Here is a 17,075-nt window from a genome sequence, read left to right on the forward strand (position 1 = left end):
GAGCGTGCTACAGGTCCATCCCCGGGAAGGGCCAGCACTGGAGACCGGGTGCCACACAAGGCGAGGATCACGCAGGAGGGGCCTGGGACGGGCCCAGAGGAGACCCAGGCACACAAGATCAGATCCATATTAAATGATTGGCAGATGTACGTGTTTTTAGTTTTAAAAGGAGATTTAAAGTGCACTTTTAAAAAAAATTCTCCCTTGTCTGACTTCTGAATGGTGAGCACCAGGCTGGTGTCCTGATGGCTTCCCTGCTCGCTCCTGGGTGCCACGCTGCTCTGCCATGCCGGGGGGGTGGCCTTTCCTCACCCCACTCTCTTCTTCTCCCTAAGACATTGAACCTTGAGAGCCATGCCAGCAACAGGAAGGTACCCGCCCCCGTCAGCTCACAAACTCTGAGGCTGTCGAGAGACCAAGGCCAGCACAGAGGGGAAGCAGGCCCGTGCCCGCCGTGAGCCCAGACGCAGGGCGCCCATCTACTAGAGACATTTCCAGGTGAGAATTCAAGCTGGGAGGACCCACAGCCTCACCGCGGAACCTGGGCAGCACAGCTGAGTAAAACGAGCTGGCTTCATTCCCAAGTCTGGGGGGATTTTTAGGTTATTGTGAACGGGATAGTTTTCCTGATTTCTTAGTAGATTCATTATTGGTGTGTAGAAAAGCTATTGAGTTTCATATACCGATCTTGTACCCTGCTACTTGGTTGAATTTATCAGCTCTAGAAATCTTCTAGTAGAGTTTTGGGGTCTCTTAGATGCAGGATTATGTCTTGAGCAAACAGAGACAGTTTGACTTTTCTTCTATTTTAATTGCATTGAATGGCCTCCTCTTGCTGATCACTTTGGATGTTAGTAATACTCCTCAGTATTTATCCAAAAGAACTGAAGTCAGCACACTCCAGAATACAGCCACATCGTGCTTATAGCAGCACATCTCACATGGCCGCGCTGGGAACCCGGCCAGGGGGCCGTTCACAGATGAAAGGACAAAGGAAAAGTGGTGTCTGTGCACAGTGGGGCATGACCTGGCCATAAGGAAGGAGGAAATTATGGCATTTGCTGGGAACTGGAGATGGTCATGCCAAGTGAAATAAGCTAGTTCCCAGAAGTTAAAGGTCGTCAAATGCTTCCTCTCATATGTTGAAGCTATACCAAAATAAGGAAAGAGGGGAGCAGGAATCCTGTGAAAACAGAAGGAAGGTCAGTGGAGTAGAGGGGGACGGAAGGAGGAGGAGGGGAAAAGGAGGAACTGCTGAATGAAATCCACCCAACTATGCTACGGACACACACGTACACTAGGGTGGATTCCACCTGCATGTGTCTCTGTGGAACTTGTGTCCATAACATCATCAACGAACAGAAGGAAGACCATGGGGAGAGGAAGGGGAATGGGGGAATGGGGACAGGGGGGCAGTGGGGAATGACACGCCCTGGGGACTGACATGGAGCAAATCACAGCCCGCACAAGTCGTCACGTCCAAACGCATCCCACTGTCACGCATGACTTAACGCACTAAGGAAGACATCCGCTAAGGAAAGGGTAGAGATACCCGTGGGGTGCAGAACATGACGCCCCAAAGGGCACACCTCGGGGTGCTGCGTGTTGGGACTGAAAGGCATGGGCAGGCCTCAGTCGCAAGGCCTCCTGCCTTCCTGCTCCCGGCCCCTCCGCCTCACCTAAAGTGGGTCACAGGAACAGCACTCCCCGCTCCCAAGATGAGCCACAGAAGCCAGAAGGCCCCTCCCTGAAAGCCATCGTATCAAGGACAGCCCCTTCTCTTTGGAAGACCCTCATTCCAGAGGGCTCTGCCCCCAGGCAGGGGAGGACTATGACACAGAGAGAATAGTAGGGACCTTAGGTGACCCCTTGGCCACCACACTACACGGCTGTCCATCAACCCCAGCACAGAGCGGTTCTCCCTGAGTCCCTGGTCCTCGTTTCTCTAGGCTCCCCTGTCACACAGTGTCAATCTATCAACCTGTTGTTTCCTCTGTCTACCCGTCTTGCGTTTGGACAGCTGGCCATGACGCTGAGGGTGGGCCAGGAGGGGATCACACCTTTCCCCTCCCAGACCTACATGCTCGGGGGACTTAAATCTGACAAGTAAGGCTGCCGTGTCTAGTGAGCCTTGTTGCTGGATCCTCTGGCTGCTCAGACACCACAGGAGGTGGCTGGAAGCTGCCAGCTCCTCTCTTGGCCTCTTTTCTTTCACCTTCGTGGAGGCAGCTACTGGCTCAGAGAGGAAGCAGCTGGGATGTGAGGGGTGATGCTGCCCAGGGACCCTGCAGGAGGGGAGCCCATCATGGGGCAGAAACAGAAAGCACCCAGGCAGCACAGGCTGCAGATCGTGGCCAGAACAGCATGTACAAGGGAAGAGCTTCGCAGCGGGGCAGCTGCCCACCGGCTTCCCAGCCTCTGTCTGGCCCCGTGCGACTCCTGGAGCATCCATAACCAGGCTGACAGCAGCCAATGGTTTCTAGGGTCCCCAGAAACTGAGGAAGCTGAGATGAGAGGAAGGGCTCTTACAAGTCGACAAGGCACAGCTATAGCGGGCCCGAGCCCCTGCTGACCTCCTCTGAGACAGAGCCCCATGCAAATTACCAGGCCTTCACAGCCCTGCTGTAAGATGGGGGGCTGGTGCCAAGCAGCCTGGCATGGACCCCCAATGCCAAGGTGTTAGTCCACAGCAAAGCTCCCGCAGAAACAAAGTCCCACCACAGTGCACACCCTCCCCTTGGCCAGCCACACTCAGGGGAGGCTCGAAACCCATCTCCCTGCAGACCTCTGAAAGGAGCCAGCAGTCTCTCCTGGAAGATCTGCATCAGAAAGAGACTGACTGCCCAATGGGTGTCGCGCTCCACTGGGGAACCCGTGTGGGTGGCCATGCCCAGCAGGCCTCCTGGCAGACCTCAGCTGGCAGCAGCCACTTTAGCTACAAGATAATACACCTCCCCAGACCCCAAAGACTCCCTGGAAACCAGGGCAGGAAACAAAAAATGCTTGCCTCTGAGATCTTGGGTCCTCTCTTGTCTGTGCCACGGGGGTCTAGCATCCTGGGCTGTGGCACAAACGGCTTTCCCTGTGCCAAGTGTCTTCCCCTGGGGGCCTCCACTAACTGCCCGGGACACTGCTGCTCCTTGACAGAAGCATGTGCAGCATTTGAAAATATTCCAAGGACGCTGTGACTGCCAGACAGTGAGCCCAGCAAGACCTGCTCCCTGAGCTCACAGACCGAGACTGGGGTGGTGCCCATCTCCTGCTCTGCTCTGTTTCAGCAGAAGAGGACACCAGGCTGCCAGTGGCCATCTGGCACCTGAGCAGAGGCCTCTTGTTCTGTTTTGGTCTTTGCTGAGACGGAGTCTCGCCATGAGGCCAGGCTGTCCCTGAACTCCTGCCTCCCAGCATGCCTCCGTGGGGCCTGCAGAGGGTCTGGGACTGTGGCATGTGCTCCCATGGGGCCCACAGAGGGTCTGAGACCACAGCATGTGCTCCTGTGGGGCCCACAGAGGGTCTGGGACTGCGGTGCAGGCCACTGCGCCCACCTCAGCCGCTGTCTTCTGCCACATGCCACCATTCAGACCTCTACAGCTCTCATCTTGAGTAGGAAGGCATTTTAAAAACTTAGTCACTACTACAAAGTCACCCACAGTAAAATCCACTCTTTGGGGTGTAAAATTAAAAATTCCTATCTATGTACACAGTCGTGTCACCCCACCACAAGATACAGGGGCTCCTTGTCCTCCCTGCAGCTCCCAGCAAGCTCCTCCCCTCTCTGGCAACAAGGATTCGTTTCCTGGCCCCATAGTCTTGCCCCTCCCAGAAAATGTCCATCATCTCGAGAACCTGGACTCACAATTCCCAGGAACGGCTGCCCCTCTGCGGGCACCGTGGCCCACGCAGAGCGGATTCGCTCCAGGACCCCAGTGTGTATCCAAAACCAAAGGTGGCACTCACCTTGTACACACTGCCTCTTCCTACACATGCACACCTGTGGCGAAGTTTAATTTATAAATTAGGCACAGAAAGAGAATAACAAAAAGCATTACTAATAAAATAGAATAATTATAACAACGTAGTGCAATCAAAGTTGTGTGAAATGGTCTCTCACTCTCTAAATATCGTGCTGTCCTGGGGGTTTTAGCAACCTCCACATGTGAGTTTTTTTTTTTTTCCCTTAGTTGGAGAACTTCTATTTTTTCACTTAAAGGAAGTACTTTGCAGCTTCTCTTTGGTACATCTGAATTGCCTCCATCACTACTCCTGTACTTTGGAACCATTATGAAGAAAATAAAGTTTACTAAAACAAAGCACTGTGACCTAGCTACTCAGTGACTAACGAGTGGGTAGCACATATAGTGTGGATACCCTGGACAAAGAAATGGCTTACATTCCAGGTGGGCGAGAGCAGGAAGGCAGGAGATGTCTTCATGCTGCTCAGAGTAGCACACAATGTAAAACCCATCAATTGTTATTCCAGGAACTTCCCATTTAACATTTTCCAACCACATTTGACCACAGGTAACAGAAACCCTAGAAAGCAAAACTGGAGATGAGGGGGAATCACACCATGGCAATACAGGAGCAGAAGATGATGAGGCCCCCACTAGGGCCCTCCAAAAACGTGACAAGCAATTGACGGGGCACCTGGTCAGTAGTGGGGAGGGCCCAGAGGGCTGAAGCTTGGAGGAGAGCCGCTGCAGGACCTGCCATCAGGCAAGAAGGCAGGCGTTCTGTGATGCGACCCTTCTCCTCTTCGTCCTGGACCTGGGGTTTTATACTTTCCAGCAAACAGCTGTTTCCCACAGCCAAAGACTGAAGTTGGTAGGTGCTTCTGATCTGCTGGATGGAGACCAACCCCTCCACACTTGGGAAAGCCATCAGAGAAGCTGAAGGGTGAGACCACGGAGGAGGGAGAGGGAAGGAGGCTTCAGGACATACCACCCCAAAGCTCAGCCCTTTGGCCCCAGAGGCAGCCACAGAGCAGGAGGTCTCCCAAGCCTGCTCTGCCCTGTCACCTGGGGCAGGGCACAGCATCCCCCACCTGCCTTTGAAGCAGGCCCTAAGACCCTCCCTCCACCTGGAGGGAAGGAACAGCCTCGTGTCAGAAGGTAGGGGACACAGGGACCTGAACAGGCCTCACGAGGACCCCAGGCCATGAGCCTTGGTCCTCACCCGCTGACCCATCACAGTCCTCCACTGCCCCCTCCCAGTCCGTGGTCAGTGGGTGGGCACGAAGGCTGCTTGTGTCCTTGGCTCTGCCTTTCTGAAGGCCTGTGTCACTGAGGACTCACTCTATGTGCTTTCTGCTGCCATCCCTCTTATTACAGGTGCCTCGGGGCAGACTTTGAATGGCTCCAAGAGGAGCGGGCAACAGGGCACTCCTGACAGGCATCCTCTGCTGTGTCTGGGTGGCCCTGGCCTGGGCAGCCCTGGCCCAGGAGACCCCTCCCTAACTGGTATGGCCCCCTCCACGCAGCACCGTGCTCCTCCTGGGACCTGCCACCATGCAGCTCTCAGAGTCCCCCAAAGGCCCAGGGGTTGAAGGCTCGCCCCCAGCACGGCACTGTTGGGAGAGGGTGGAAATGTATGGGGCCTTGGGAGAGGCCTTAGGTCCTCGGGGTGCACCCTCCAAGGACAGCTCTTTTCTGCTCCAAACCACCCAGTAAATGGCTCTGCTCTGTCAAGTGGTTCTGCTGTGATGGCCACCACAGGCCCCAAGCATCGGGCCCATGACCATGACTGAAGCCTCCAAGCCACGAGCCAGAGACAGCCTTTTTTCTCAGCAAGAGATGGTCTCAGCTTTGTAGACGTGACAGAAGCTACTGACACAGTCACCTTGGGCAGCCAGCCCTGCCTTCAAGGACACGGCCAGGGCCTGCAGCTCGTCACCCAGGGCCCCACACCCATGCTCAGGTGGTGCTTCCCTCACACGGGAACATTCTCCCAAGCCACCCGCAGCAGGGACAGGTTTTCAACCCCTCTGCCTTGAGCTCAGGAGGCCCAGCCTGGGAATGGGAGGTGGCCAGGATCAAATCTGAGCTGCTGTGTCAAGCCCTAAAAACACTCACAGCTGAAAGGTCACAAAGGACACATGGCTGCCAACCAGAGCTACTACACAGGGCACCAGAGCCTGTGCAAGGACATCTGTGACGACGTCCTGTTCCACCTTGGATGGCACCACCCTGCGACAGGCCCTGTGGCCCAGGATTGCTGGACTGTCCGTCCCTGTTTGGCTCCTCATTTAGCCTTTAGGGGCCTCCTGCTTCAGCGTCCTCCACAGTGCATTCCCTATGGCCAGTGCCCACTGCAGCGTCCCTTCCCAAGCTTGCCACCTGGCCTCTGAGGACCTGCCTCTGCTGCTCACTCAGGCGACAGGAGGTTCTGCCTGCCAGCTGGGTAGCAGAGGAGCTCCCACAGGAGCTGGGCGGAAAACCTCATGGTGAACACCATGTGTGCGTAGAATTACACGTAAGCACATAGAACACCTGTAGAGTCACTATATTTGACTCTAAGTTAGAATAAAAATAAAACTAATAGCTAAAAAATTTTCTCTATTTCTCTATAATACTTCTACCAAAAAAAATGGCATTTTTTTTTTACTCATATTCAAGAGTTATTTGGGCTGGGGATGTGGCTCAAGCGGTAGCGCGCTCGCCTGGCACGCATGCAGCCCGGGTTCGATCCTCAGCACCACATACAAAACAAAGATGTTGTGTCTGCCGAAAACTAAAAAATAAAATACTAAAAAATTCTCTCTCTCTCTCTCTCTCTCTTTTAAAAAAAAAAAAAAGAGTTATTCAGACCTTAAAGTTTGCATGGTTGATGGGAGCCACCCAGTACTGACCACCCAAAAGGTGCCCCAAGAAGCCACGTGGAAAAGACCAACCTCTTTCTGTTCTCCTGCGCAGTGCAGCTCAGGGGTGTGGTGAGCCCTCCATTCGGGTGATGCCTGCCACAGGGCCTTCCCCTGGTCCTCGGATTGGGCCCAGCTCAGGCCGTCCCTCGGCCCCTTGTCTTCTGCACATGGGCTGCCCACTGCCTCCTGGAGCTTCAGACTCTGCAGCAGGAGCCGGCAAGCCTCCAAGTCAGCCACCCACACCTTCTGGAGCAGCGGATTCTCGCAGCTAGGATGGGGAAGAGGCAAAAAAATGAGGTCAGTGCTGTCTCCTGACACATCTGGGCCTGTCAGGCAGGATAAATGTCACTTGGCATGCGGGCATGTGACAAACTAGCCTCACAGGGTGATGGGGCACTTCAACCAGAGGACTCAGAGGGGCTGGCTATGTACAGCAAGCTGCTGGGACACAGGTGTCAGCCCTTCCTAGCTGCTTGTCTGTAAGGCCACCCAGAGTCCCATCTGCATCTCCAGAAGCATCTGCCCAGTCCCACACAGTCCCTGAACGTCCCTGCTCCAGCCTGCCGCAGTCTGGCTGGGCACAAATCACCGAGCCACCACAAAGCACTTGTATGTTCAAACAGGAAACTTTATTGCCTGAACTCCAACAGCACTCCACGCACACTCCCCGGGAACTCTCCCGAACGCCACCCATGCGGCAACTCTCCAGCACCCCACACACCAACCAGAACTCCCCACCGGAACGTCACCAACCAACGCGAACTTTCCAGGATTCCCCGGGAGAGCTCCAAAGTAGCAGGCACCCAAGGCAGCAGGGGCTGCCCTATTGACACAGCTTAACTTAATTATCATCATCTTAATGGCTCGCCTCGCAACCATTACTTCTGGCAAAATGCCAGGGGCCATTCCGACTTGGCTGTGGCTCTCAACACCAGCCAGCTGACTATAGTCCTCAGCTACCCAACCCCCAGACCAGGCACTTATATCTATACTGCCCCACACCTAGACTGTCACCAGCACCTCACCAGCACACCCACACCCAGTCACCCACCACCATCCCATCACCCTCCACCACACCAACACACACACCCCATCACCAGGCCAACCAACACACAAATGCACCCTGTTCCTGATTGCTGGACCCTATCAGCACAGGTGGAGAGCAAATTCCTGGTGTGCCCGACACTCAGTGTGGACAGGAGCAGAGAAGGGCCACAGAATGATACGATGGCTTTGCACAGAGAGCAGAGCAGGGCAGGCACCGCAGCACCCTCGGCAGCCCTTGGGGAGCCTGAGAGGAGGAGTGATCATGCAGTAGGAGGGCCAGAGCCCCACAGGTCACATACAGCCGCTCAGGAACGCGGCCCAGCAACGCAGAAAGTCTTACCTCTCATGCAAAGCAAGAACCTGGGATCTTAAATAAAAAATTCATCTTTCATCCATCCATTCAGCTTCCTGATAGATATTTTCTACAGACCTGTGTTCTATTTAATAATCCTTCCTTCTACTGTGTCTGTTCTGCTGATCCATTTACTGTGTTCTGAATTTCAGTTACTTTTCAGTGTGATTTCTTAATATATTCCAGTTCTTGGTTGAAATTCTCCAATATGTCCTCTATATTCCTTTTTTCTGCTGTGCTGGGGATCAGACCCGGGCTGTGTACGTGCCAGGTGAGCACTCAACCGCTGAGCTACAGCTCAGCCCTCTGTTTTCTTCAACATTTCAAATCATCACTATTTTAAAGCCCATGTCCATGAAGGATGAAATCGGAAGGAAAAAGAAAGAGTGAGGCAGAAACTGTATTAGAAGATCTGTCAGCCAAGAAGTTTTGAGTATTGACAAGGGGCAAGAAACCACAAGTTCAGGAAGCACGGCTCTACCACTCAGGAAAAAGTCCAAGGAAGAACACACGCGGCTGGTCACAGCGGAACTGGTGGCCCTCAGGGCAGAGTGCCACCCAGCAGCTCCACAGGAACCAAAATGTGGGTGACAAAGGGCAGAAGCCAGAACACAGCCAAACCACATCCTTCAAATATGGCAAGAACTAATTGCCCATCTAGGAGCATACAGTTAGTTTTAACTTTCCTCAACAGTAAAAGTAAAGTAAAGACATTTTCGGATGAACAGAAACTGAGAGAATCCATCAGTACTATGCTCATTACACAGGACATGATCCCGGCTAGGAATGAGGCCGAGAGTCCAGCAGGGAAAGGCACAGGGGAGCTAAGAAGGGACACCCTCGTTAGTGGTCCACCCGTGTGGAATTAAGGCACATGACCACCAGCTCACAGGAGCAGGACGTGAAAGGAACAGCAATGTTCTCAGGGCCTTGCACTGTCCAGGAGCAAGAAAATCCTGGTTTATATTTAACTAAAAAGTCAAGGATTCATATTGAACTCTTTAGGGCAGTCAAAAACAAACAAAAACAAACAAACAAACCACAGGTGCTAAAGGAACACATAGCTGGCTAGCTAAAATGGGAGGAATTTTTAAAAATTAAAAATACTGAATTGACAAAGTATGGTTTTAACAAGAGCCATAAAGGAGAACTGAATAAATGTGGTACACATGGGAAACAGCAATATAGAGAGGCATATGCCCAAGTACACATTAAGGACAGACAGACAAGTGCCGCATTGAAGAGGCAAAGATTTTAACCCTGATAAAAAAAATCAGAGTCAGGTTACATGCTGCTCACAGGAAGCAGACATTAAATACCGGGAAACAAGCAGGCTGTAAGTGCAGGAATGAGAACGAAAGGCCGAGGGGGGGGGGGAGGGCTGTGCCTGGGAAAGGACAGTCTATTATCTCTACTGGGTACAGCTAAGGGAGAAAGACTGATCACTGGCTCACAATCGTCGATTCTGGATGGATTGTAGGTTGAATGTGGAAGGTAGACTAGTGAGACTCCTAGAAAGTAACAGGATGATATTATGAGTTCACACTAGGCAGAATAAAAAGATGATATAACAGTATAAAATGCACTAACCGTAAACCAATGGGTAAGGTTTGTCTCATTGATAGTAAGAACTCATATTGATTAAAAAACATGGTTAAGGGGGATAAGAATAGATGCTCACTGGATTAGACAAAGGGGAATGAAGGGAAGAGAGGGGAGGGAATGGGGAAGACAGTGGGATGAATCAGAACCTTCCTGTGTCACCTATGAATACACAGCCAATGAAACGCCACACCACGTACAGCCACAAGAAGGGCCAGTCTCACTCCATGCATGAGTGATATGTCAGATACACTCTATGTCAAGGGAAAAAACATGGTTAAGAGAATGAGATGATAAACCATGGCACGGGAGAAATTATGTGTCATGCAACAGACACCAACACACAGATCCAGAACACGGGAATCCCACAAGTCATGAGAACAGATGGAAAACCCAATAAATCAGGGAACAAACACTGGTCACCAGGCATTTAGCAGAAGAGGGCATCTGAGTAACCAGCCCGAAGCTCATGGAAAGACACTCCAACACCACTGATCGTCAGGAAAAGGCACGTTAAGCCAGGGTAACGCATGCGGCATGTCGCAGTACCAGGCGTTGGAGAAGGTGGGCCATGAGGACTCCTGGCTCCCGGGGAGTGTGTGCACGGATGACAAGCTTTTGAGATCTGAGATCTGCCGACCCGGAACATGCGTCAATCATCCGGCCAGCCGCTCAACCTCCAGGTCTATCCTCCACAACAGGCGTGTGCCGCCAGTTCTCGTTATTCATGGTTGTCACACTACGTGAAGCCAACACAGACCTGAAGTAGCAAACACAAAGCACCAAACCTCCAGGAATTCTGGGTCCTGTTCCCACAGGCCTCTGCTCCCCCACTCCGTCACCAGTCAGTAGTACGTAACCAGTTGTGCTTCTCTCCAAAGGCAGCTCATTTCATAAAGACTTTGATCCATCGACACGGAACCAACAGTGACGGGACCTAATCGCAGCAGAGCAAAGCCTTCTCCACGCAGAGCTGCTCTGTGGGTGCGTCACAGCCTCCTGAGCTCAGGGGCACCAGCTGGCTTTTAAGCACAGAGCTTTGAGGCCATCTTAGAAACACTGACAAGAGCCACAAAACTGAGAAAGATGTGTCCCTGGGTGGAGGCCAAAAGGACGCCTATTTCCAGTCTGAGAGCTGAGACAAGGCACAGCCTCCTGGTAAAAGGCACGTCGGGAGGCGTGAACTCCTTTTGCCAGTCTGCACTGTTCTGTGACTGGCAATGGAAACTGTGGGCAAAATGATGTGGGGGTACAAGTAAATTTCAGAAAGCAGGCAAATCACAAATACAGATTCCACAAGAAAATAAAGGTCAACTGTGCGTACGCATGATCACACCATGTCACTTGTCAAAAACCTGGGGGCTTGAAGCGCCCATAAACAGAAGGATGGATGAACAGGGGGAGCAGACTCTGTCCAGTGGACTGCGTGGTGCAGAGATGGACAGGTGGTGCCGTAGCAACAGGCCTGAGGAAGCTCACCCACACGGCTGGGAAGACGCGGGGAGCACTGTGACTGAATCTGCAGCATCAGAAGTCAGGACAGTGGCTGCTTGGGGAGCAGGGGTCAGGACAGGAGGGCACCCAGGCCCCTGGTGTATAGGCAGTGTCTCTCTCCTGACGGAGGACGGCCGTGAACACCTTAATTTTTGGTGAGAAGTCTCCAAGCAGGCGTGGGTGGGGTGTGCCCTTTCCCCCGTAGACAGGCAGGGGAAGAGAGGATGAGAGAAGCCAAGTAGCTGCTCGGTGAGGTTTGACCTTGAGAAGCTTGGGAGCCTTGCCCCTGGTCTATCAGCATGATGGGCCCTGCAGCCCTCCAGCTGTCTGTGCCTTCCGCTCCAGCCCCGTCCTGCACCAAGGGCATCTGCTGGAGGGGACCTTGTACTGCCATTTCAACATCTTTAAATGTTATCATCTACTTAGAGTTTTCCATTTCTTCTTGTGTCCACTTTAGCACTTTATATCCTTGGTAGAAATAAACCCATTTCCTTGTGGATTTCAAATGTATTCCTACATGTTTGTCTGTAGTTTTTATTTTTAAACCTGTCTCTTAACTTTCCTGGGTTTGGGGTCTCTCTCTCCTTCACACTCTGTGCAGTCTATTGACCAGTCTCATCAGGTTGGTCATCTCATTAGTCATTTCAAAGAACCTATTTTTGCTTCACTAATCCTTGATATTGATTTTTGTTCTCTCTTTCATTGACGTTAGCTCTTATCTCTGTTCTCTTTTTCCTCATTTCTTTGGATTTATTATCTCACTTATTAGTTTCTGTCAAACACTTCACTTTCTTTCTTTCCCTCATTTTCTCCTCTTGCTATTTCAATGTATTAATAAATATATTAAAAGATCTATATTTTTGTTCGAGTCATTCTTTAACAATATCCATAAATGTTTATTCAAAATTTTAAATATACAGAAAAATGTGGGAAATAATCTTAAACATGGAAAATAGTCTTTGTGTGCTGGCCAACAAGCTTATGGATTTGCAATACTTTCCTGTAATGGCATGAGATCGATTTCCAGAATTCAGAGCATTCTAGTCGGGCCCATTTCAGGTAGTATTTTCATTCTTTTCCTCCTCTTTAATTTGGGTCTGTGCCTTAGTGCATCTTGGTTTCTGGACAGAACTGACTTTCTCCAGCTCCCTGTCTGTCAGGCTGGCCTAACTTCACACACTCCTAATGCGCCAAGGCTTCCTCTAGCACCCAGTGCTCCACTGATCCCGGAAGGGTGTGCACTCATTTGCTGTAGGAAAGATGAGGACAGAAGACGTATTAAAAATGAGTGCTGCTTATTTTTAATCTGCACCCTCCATCAGTTTGTGAGATGAGCGTTTCAAGTTCCAGCTGCGGTTCCTGGGACTGTCACTTCTGTCGGCTGCTTTGTGGGTCTCTGACGATAACGTCAGGTGCCTGTGGGCTTCCATTGAATTTCCCACCTTCCCTGTGTCTGATGCTCTTCGTCGGGGGCATGATGTCTTAGACTTAAAGGTCTTTGTCTAATATAAAATTGTCACTCCAGCATTCTTTTAGTTCAATTTTATCTACTTAACTTTTTACTGACTCTTATTTTCAACCTTTTAAAGTAATTTTTAAGTGAATCCAATACAAAATCTTCTGCCAAATTTTATAAATTCTGTTCTGAATTTTTTCTTTGGATTGCTGCCTTTAACCCATGTAATCTCAATAATAGTAATTATTTTGCAGTTACTGCTTTTGTCTAATGGTTTCAACCAAGTTTTTCAATTATAAAAAATTTAATTTTCCCTACCTTCCTTTTTTTCTTTTTATTAAATCCACCACATAATCCATAGAGACCCTGGGGACCTTTCCCGTTTCCCACAGGGGCAATGTTTTGTGAAATTACAGCACAATATCTCAGCAGGATCCCATCCACTCATCTGGCTGGATTTCCCCTGTGTGTGGGAGTATATGTGTGTGTGTGTGTGTGTGTGTACGTGCACAGAGTTGGCATACAGTTCCATCACTTGTGGAAGTCCGTGTGCCCATCACCACTCTCAAGATGCAGAATGATTCCACAAACTCAAAAATTCTCCTCTTATAACCACACTTGCCCGATGCCTACCTGACCCCCAGCCCTTGCCCCTGGAAGCCACTGATTTAAAAATATTTTTCATTTATAAATGCTTTCTGAGTGAATCCCAGCGTGTGCCTCTGGAGAGGTCTTTCTCTGAGCACAACTCGCAGGACACTGGCGTCTACACCGTCTGTTCCTTTATCCTGCCGCAGTCTTCCATGCCCGTGTGTACAACGGAGCATTTGACCATTCTCCATGGAAGGGGACCTGGGACATCCCCAGATCGGTGACACTGGGAACAAAAATGCTATGAATATTTATGCGCGGTTTCCTTGACTTTCATTTCTCTGAAGTAAATGTCCAAGATGCGATTGCTGGATTGATGGTGGCTGCGTGCATGATTTTGTCACAATCGCCAGCTGTCTCCAGACAGTCAGACCTCTTCATATCCCACCAGTGACATGCACCTGACCTCGTCCTTTGCACTCCACCAGCATTTGGTGTTGTCACTATTGGCGTGCGTTGTTTTAGCCCTCGTGACATGTGTGGTTCTCCGGCTGTGGCTTTATCCGCACCACCCTGATGTGATAAAGGGGACGTCTTCTCCAGCGCTTCTCTGCCCCCCGCCTGCCTTCCTCCGTGAGACACCTTTTGCCTGTGTGGTGAGGGACTGATCTGATGCTGTGCTGTTGTCCATTGAGCTTGGAGACTCTGTACTCTAGGTAAAGCCCTTTCTCAGGTCTACGCCTCCCACGTGCCCCCTGGTCTCTGGTTTTCCTTGCCCACTCTCTTCATGAGCTCTTGGAGAGGAAAAGCTTCTTACTCTGATAAGTTTCCATCACAGTGTTTACCCAGGCCTGGCTGGCTGTTGATGGGAGGGGGACTCACAAAGGGTCCCCTGGCTGGGTGCTTGTGGTGGTGAAATTCCCTGTGCCCCTGGGGGTGGAGTGTGCTTCCCAGGCTGGACATCTGTTGAGGGAAGGACCCGCTTGCCAGGGCGCAGGAAGAAAGTGCTCAGAGACAGCCTGAGAGACATATGGTTTGTTGGAGAAAGCTCACAAGAGATCAGTTGCTGCAAGAAGAGTTCAGTGGTGACAGGCAGACAGCACCTCTGTCCCTCATGATGCTCTGCCAATGGTGGCCAGCTGGAGGAGTGACCCGTATCCTTCCACACCCATCCCTCTGACAGAGGGGTTTCACATGTCAGGTGCAGAAGCTGTGATGTTATCAACAGGAGCTTGCTTAGGGTCTTGTCTGACCAGCACCCCAGGGAGCAATGTCCTGGTACAGGTGCAAGGAAGCAGCTTTCAACAGATGACAGTGGCTTGCTGGTTCCCAGCATGCGGAGGAGCTGTGGCCCTCAAGACAGCACGTGTGGCCCTTCAGGCCCAGGCTCACTCTTGTCCCCTTGCCTAGGTTTTGGGAGCAGAAAGGGGCGCTCAGGGCAGGGTGTCATCTGCCCCCCTTTCTCTCTAGAGGGTGCTCCAGACCAGGTCTCTTTGGTCACGTGGGCTCACGTGGCTCCCGCCATGCTCCTGGGTTTGCTATTCATCTTGTTGAAACGTGTCCCCAAGAACTCCGAGAGGTTCCTGCCTGTGACACTGCACTTCACCCTCACCTCAAGACAACGCTGCAGCTCTAAGTCCTGGTCCAACCTTTGGGAACACTGCTGCACAGCCTTGCCCCCTGTGTCCTGGCAGCTCACCGAGGCCAGCCCTCTCTGACCCTTCCCTAGTGCTCTGTTTCAGCACTCTCTCCTGCCTTTGCTCTACATAAATCCCAAGACAACACAGGCTGCCCCTCCTGTCCTGAGTCGCTCTCCCTGAGGCCTCAGATCCGTTCCACCATCCTCCATGGTGACTTTCCCTGCCTCCGTTGGTGACTGTCTCCTCCTCCTGGGCTTCCTGCCTTAGGAAAGCGGATCCAAACTGCTTTGCGCCTTGCACACTTGTCTCGAGCTCCTTGCTGTCCCCTCAGTGTCGACGGGACCTCCTCAATGGTTCTTCAGCGGACTCCGTCTGGCATCCAGCCCAATCGACTGGCAGTTAGGACAGTGCCCCTACTTTGCCTTCTCCGTATCTCCACCTGGCTCTTCTTCAGGGCTGCATGTCAACCTCCTGGTCCCAATGTCCACTCATCTGGCAGCAATATCTGCACGGTCTTGTGTCTGGTCCACTGAGTTGGCCTCCCAGGTGTAAGTCCGTCAGATCTTTATTGTTCCGTAGAAGGCCTCCCAGAAGTCTCCTTTATTCTCCAAATGGGGTCATATTTCCTTAGCCACTGCTAAGTGGTGACAGTCTTTGGAAAGGGGAGTGTGCCAAGGCCCACCTCACAGGCTCAGCAGGTGGGAGGCGCAGGGAAGGATACTTGGGTACTGTGTGCACCTGTGGAACAGCCCACCAGGGCCAGCCCCCAGGAGCAGGGAGGGCAGGGTGCTCAAGTCCTACCCGACACCTGCCCCAGCAGTGCCCCTCCTAAGCTCCTGGTCAGGTCCTGATCCCAGTCTCACTGCCGCCAGGAGCCTGTTTCTCCAGAAGCTAGTGGGCATGGGCCTCCCTGTGCGTGGGAGGCAGACAAGGGACAGCAGAGACCTCTGCCCACCTCATTATCTGTGTCTTTCCAACAGGAGACCAGATCACCTTTGTCCCTGGGGTTCCATTTTTTGTCCACTCTGAGCTTGATGGATCCATCATGGCTCTCCATGGCTGTGGCGTGTGCAGCACTGGAGCCAACAGGAAGAGCCTCAGCCCAGTCGTCATAAGGGTCCCAAGGGCTGGGCACGGTGATGCACACCTGTCATCCCAGTGGATCTGGAGGCTGAGGCAGGAGGATCGCAAGTTCAAGGCCAGCCTCAGCAAGTTGGCAATACACTAAACAACTTAGTGAGATCCTATCTCAAAATTAAAATAAAACAAAGTAAGGGCTGGGATGTTTCTCACTGTTTAAGTACCTCTGAGTGCAATCGCCATACTCCCCACCCCCAACAAAAAAAAGTTTCCCAAGGAAAACTGCCAACCACCTCCCAAATTAAAGAGAGGAGCGCTGTGACATGGCATCTCCTTATCATTGCACAAAACCGTAGGCGCCCCCCTGAGTGAAAGCAGGGCATGCCCAAGAGGTCTCACGCGCCCGCCATCCTGCACCCGCAGCCATGTCCAGCAGAAGGCTGAGCTGTCATCAGAAGGCCCTGCAACAAAGAGCGCCAAGAGGCCAGCACAGGCCGGTGCAGCTTGCAGTCGGCTGAACACTCTAAATGTGAGAAGAGCACAGTGTGTGTGTGTGCATGTCTGCCCAGGGCGTGAGGTGGCCCTGGAGGGCACGCGGGAAGACCCTAACAGCTTCCCAGGCCTGGGGAGGGGCAGCGGGCCTCTCTTGTACATTTTACCCTTTCTGTTGCGTTTCACTTATTTTTATTCAGGTAAACCACACACGTCCTTCACCGTCACAGCAGGAACACCAGGATGCACTGCCCACAGTTCACCTTTTGTCCTTCTGCCAAAACACATGATGTCCTCAAACTCGGAGCTAAACGTCCCCCTTTGCACAAAAGTCCACATGATGGTTTGTGGGGCCTGTTTTGAAAGTCAGGGAGCCGGTCCCCTAACAGGCACTCTTCAGAGGTGCCAGGGCTGCCCGGCTCCTGAGAACCAGGGGATCAATGGGAACACGTGCCCATGTGA

At 51.9% G+C, this 17,075-nt stretch overlaps 1 protein-coding gene across 2 annotated transcripts in view; it reads right to left on the reverse strand.

Moving 5' to 3' along the window:
• Positions 1-17,075, reverse strand: part of Disc1 (DISC1 scaffold protein) — a 200,680-nt gene that overhangs the window by 17,796 nt on the left and 165,809 nt on the right. For both annotated transcript variants that reach the window (XM_046432128.2, XM_058575004.1), the window contains exon 11: positions 6,890-7,127. In XM_046432128.2, the coding sequence (XP_046288084.1) occupies positions 6,890-7,127 (238 nt within the window). The remainder of the gene's footprint in view (positions 1-6,889; positions 7,128-17,075) is intronic.

This window comes from Marmota monax, unplaced genomic scaffold (assembly GCF_021218885.2).
Source record: "Marmota monax isolate L192 unplaced genomic scaffold, Marmota_monax_Labrador192_F-V1.1 WCK01_AAM20220418_F8-fsc00071, whole genome shotgun sequence".
Lineage (NCBI taxonomy): Eukaryota > Metazoa > Chordata > Mammalia > Rodentia > Sciuridae > Marmota > Marmota monax.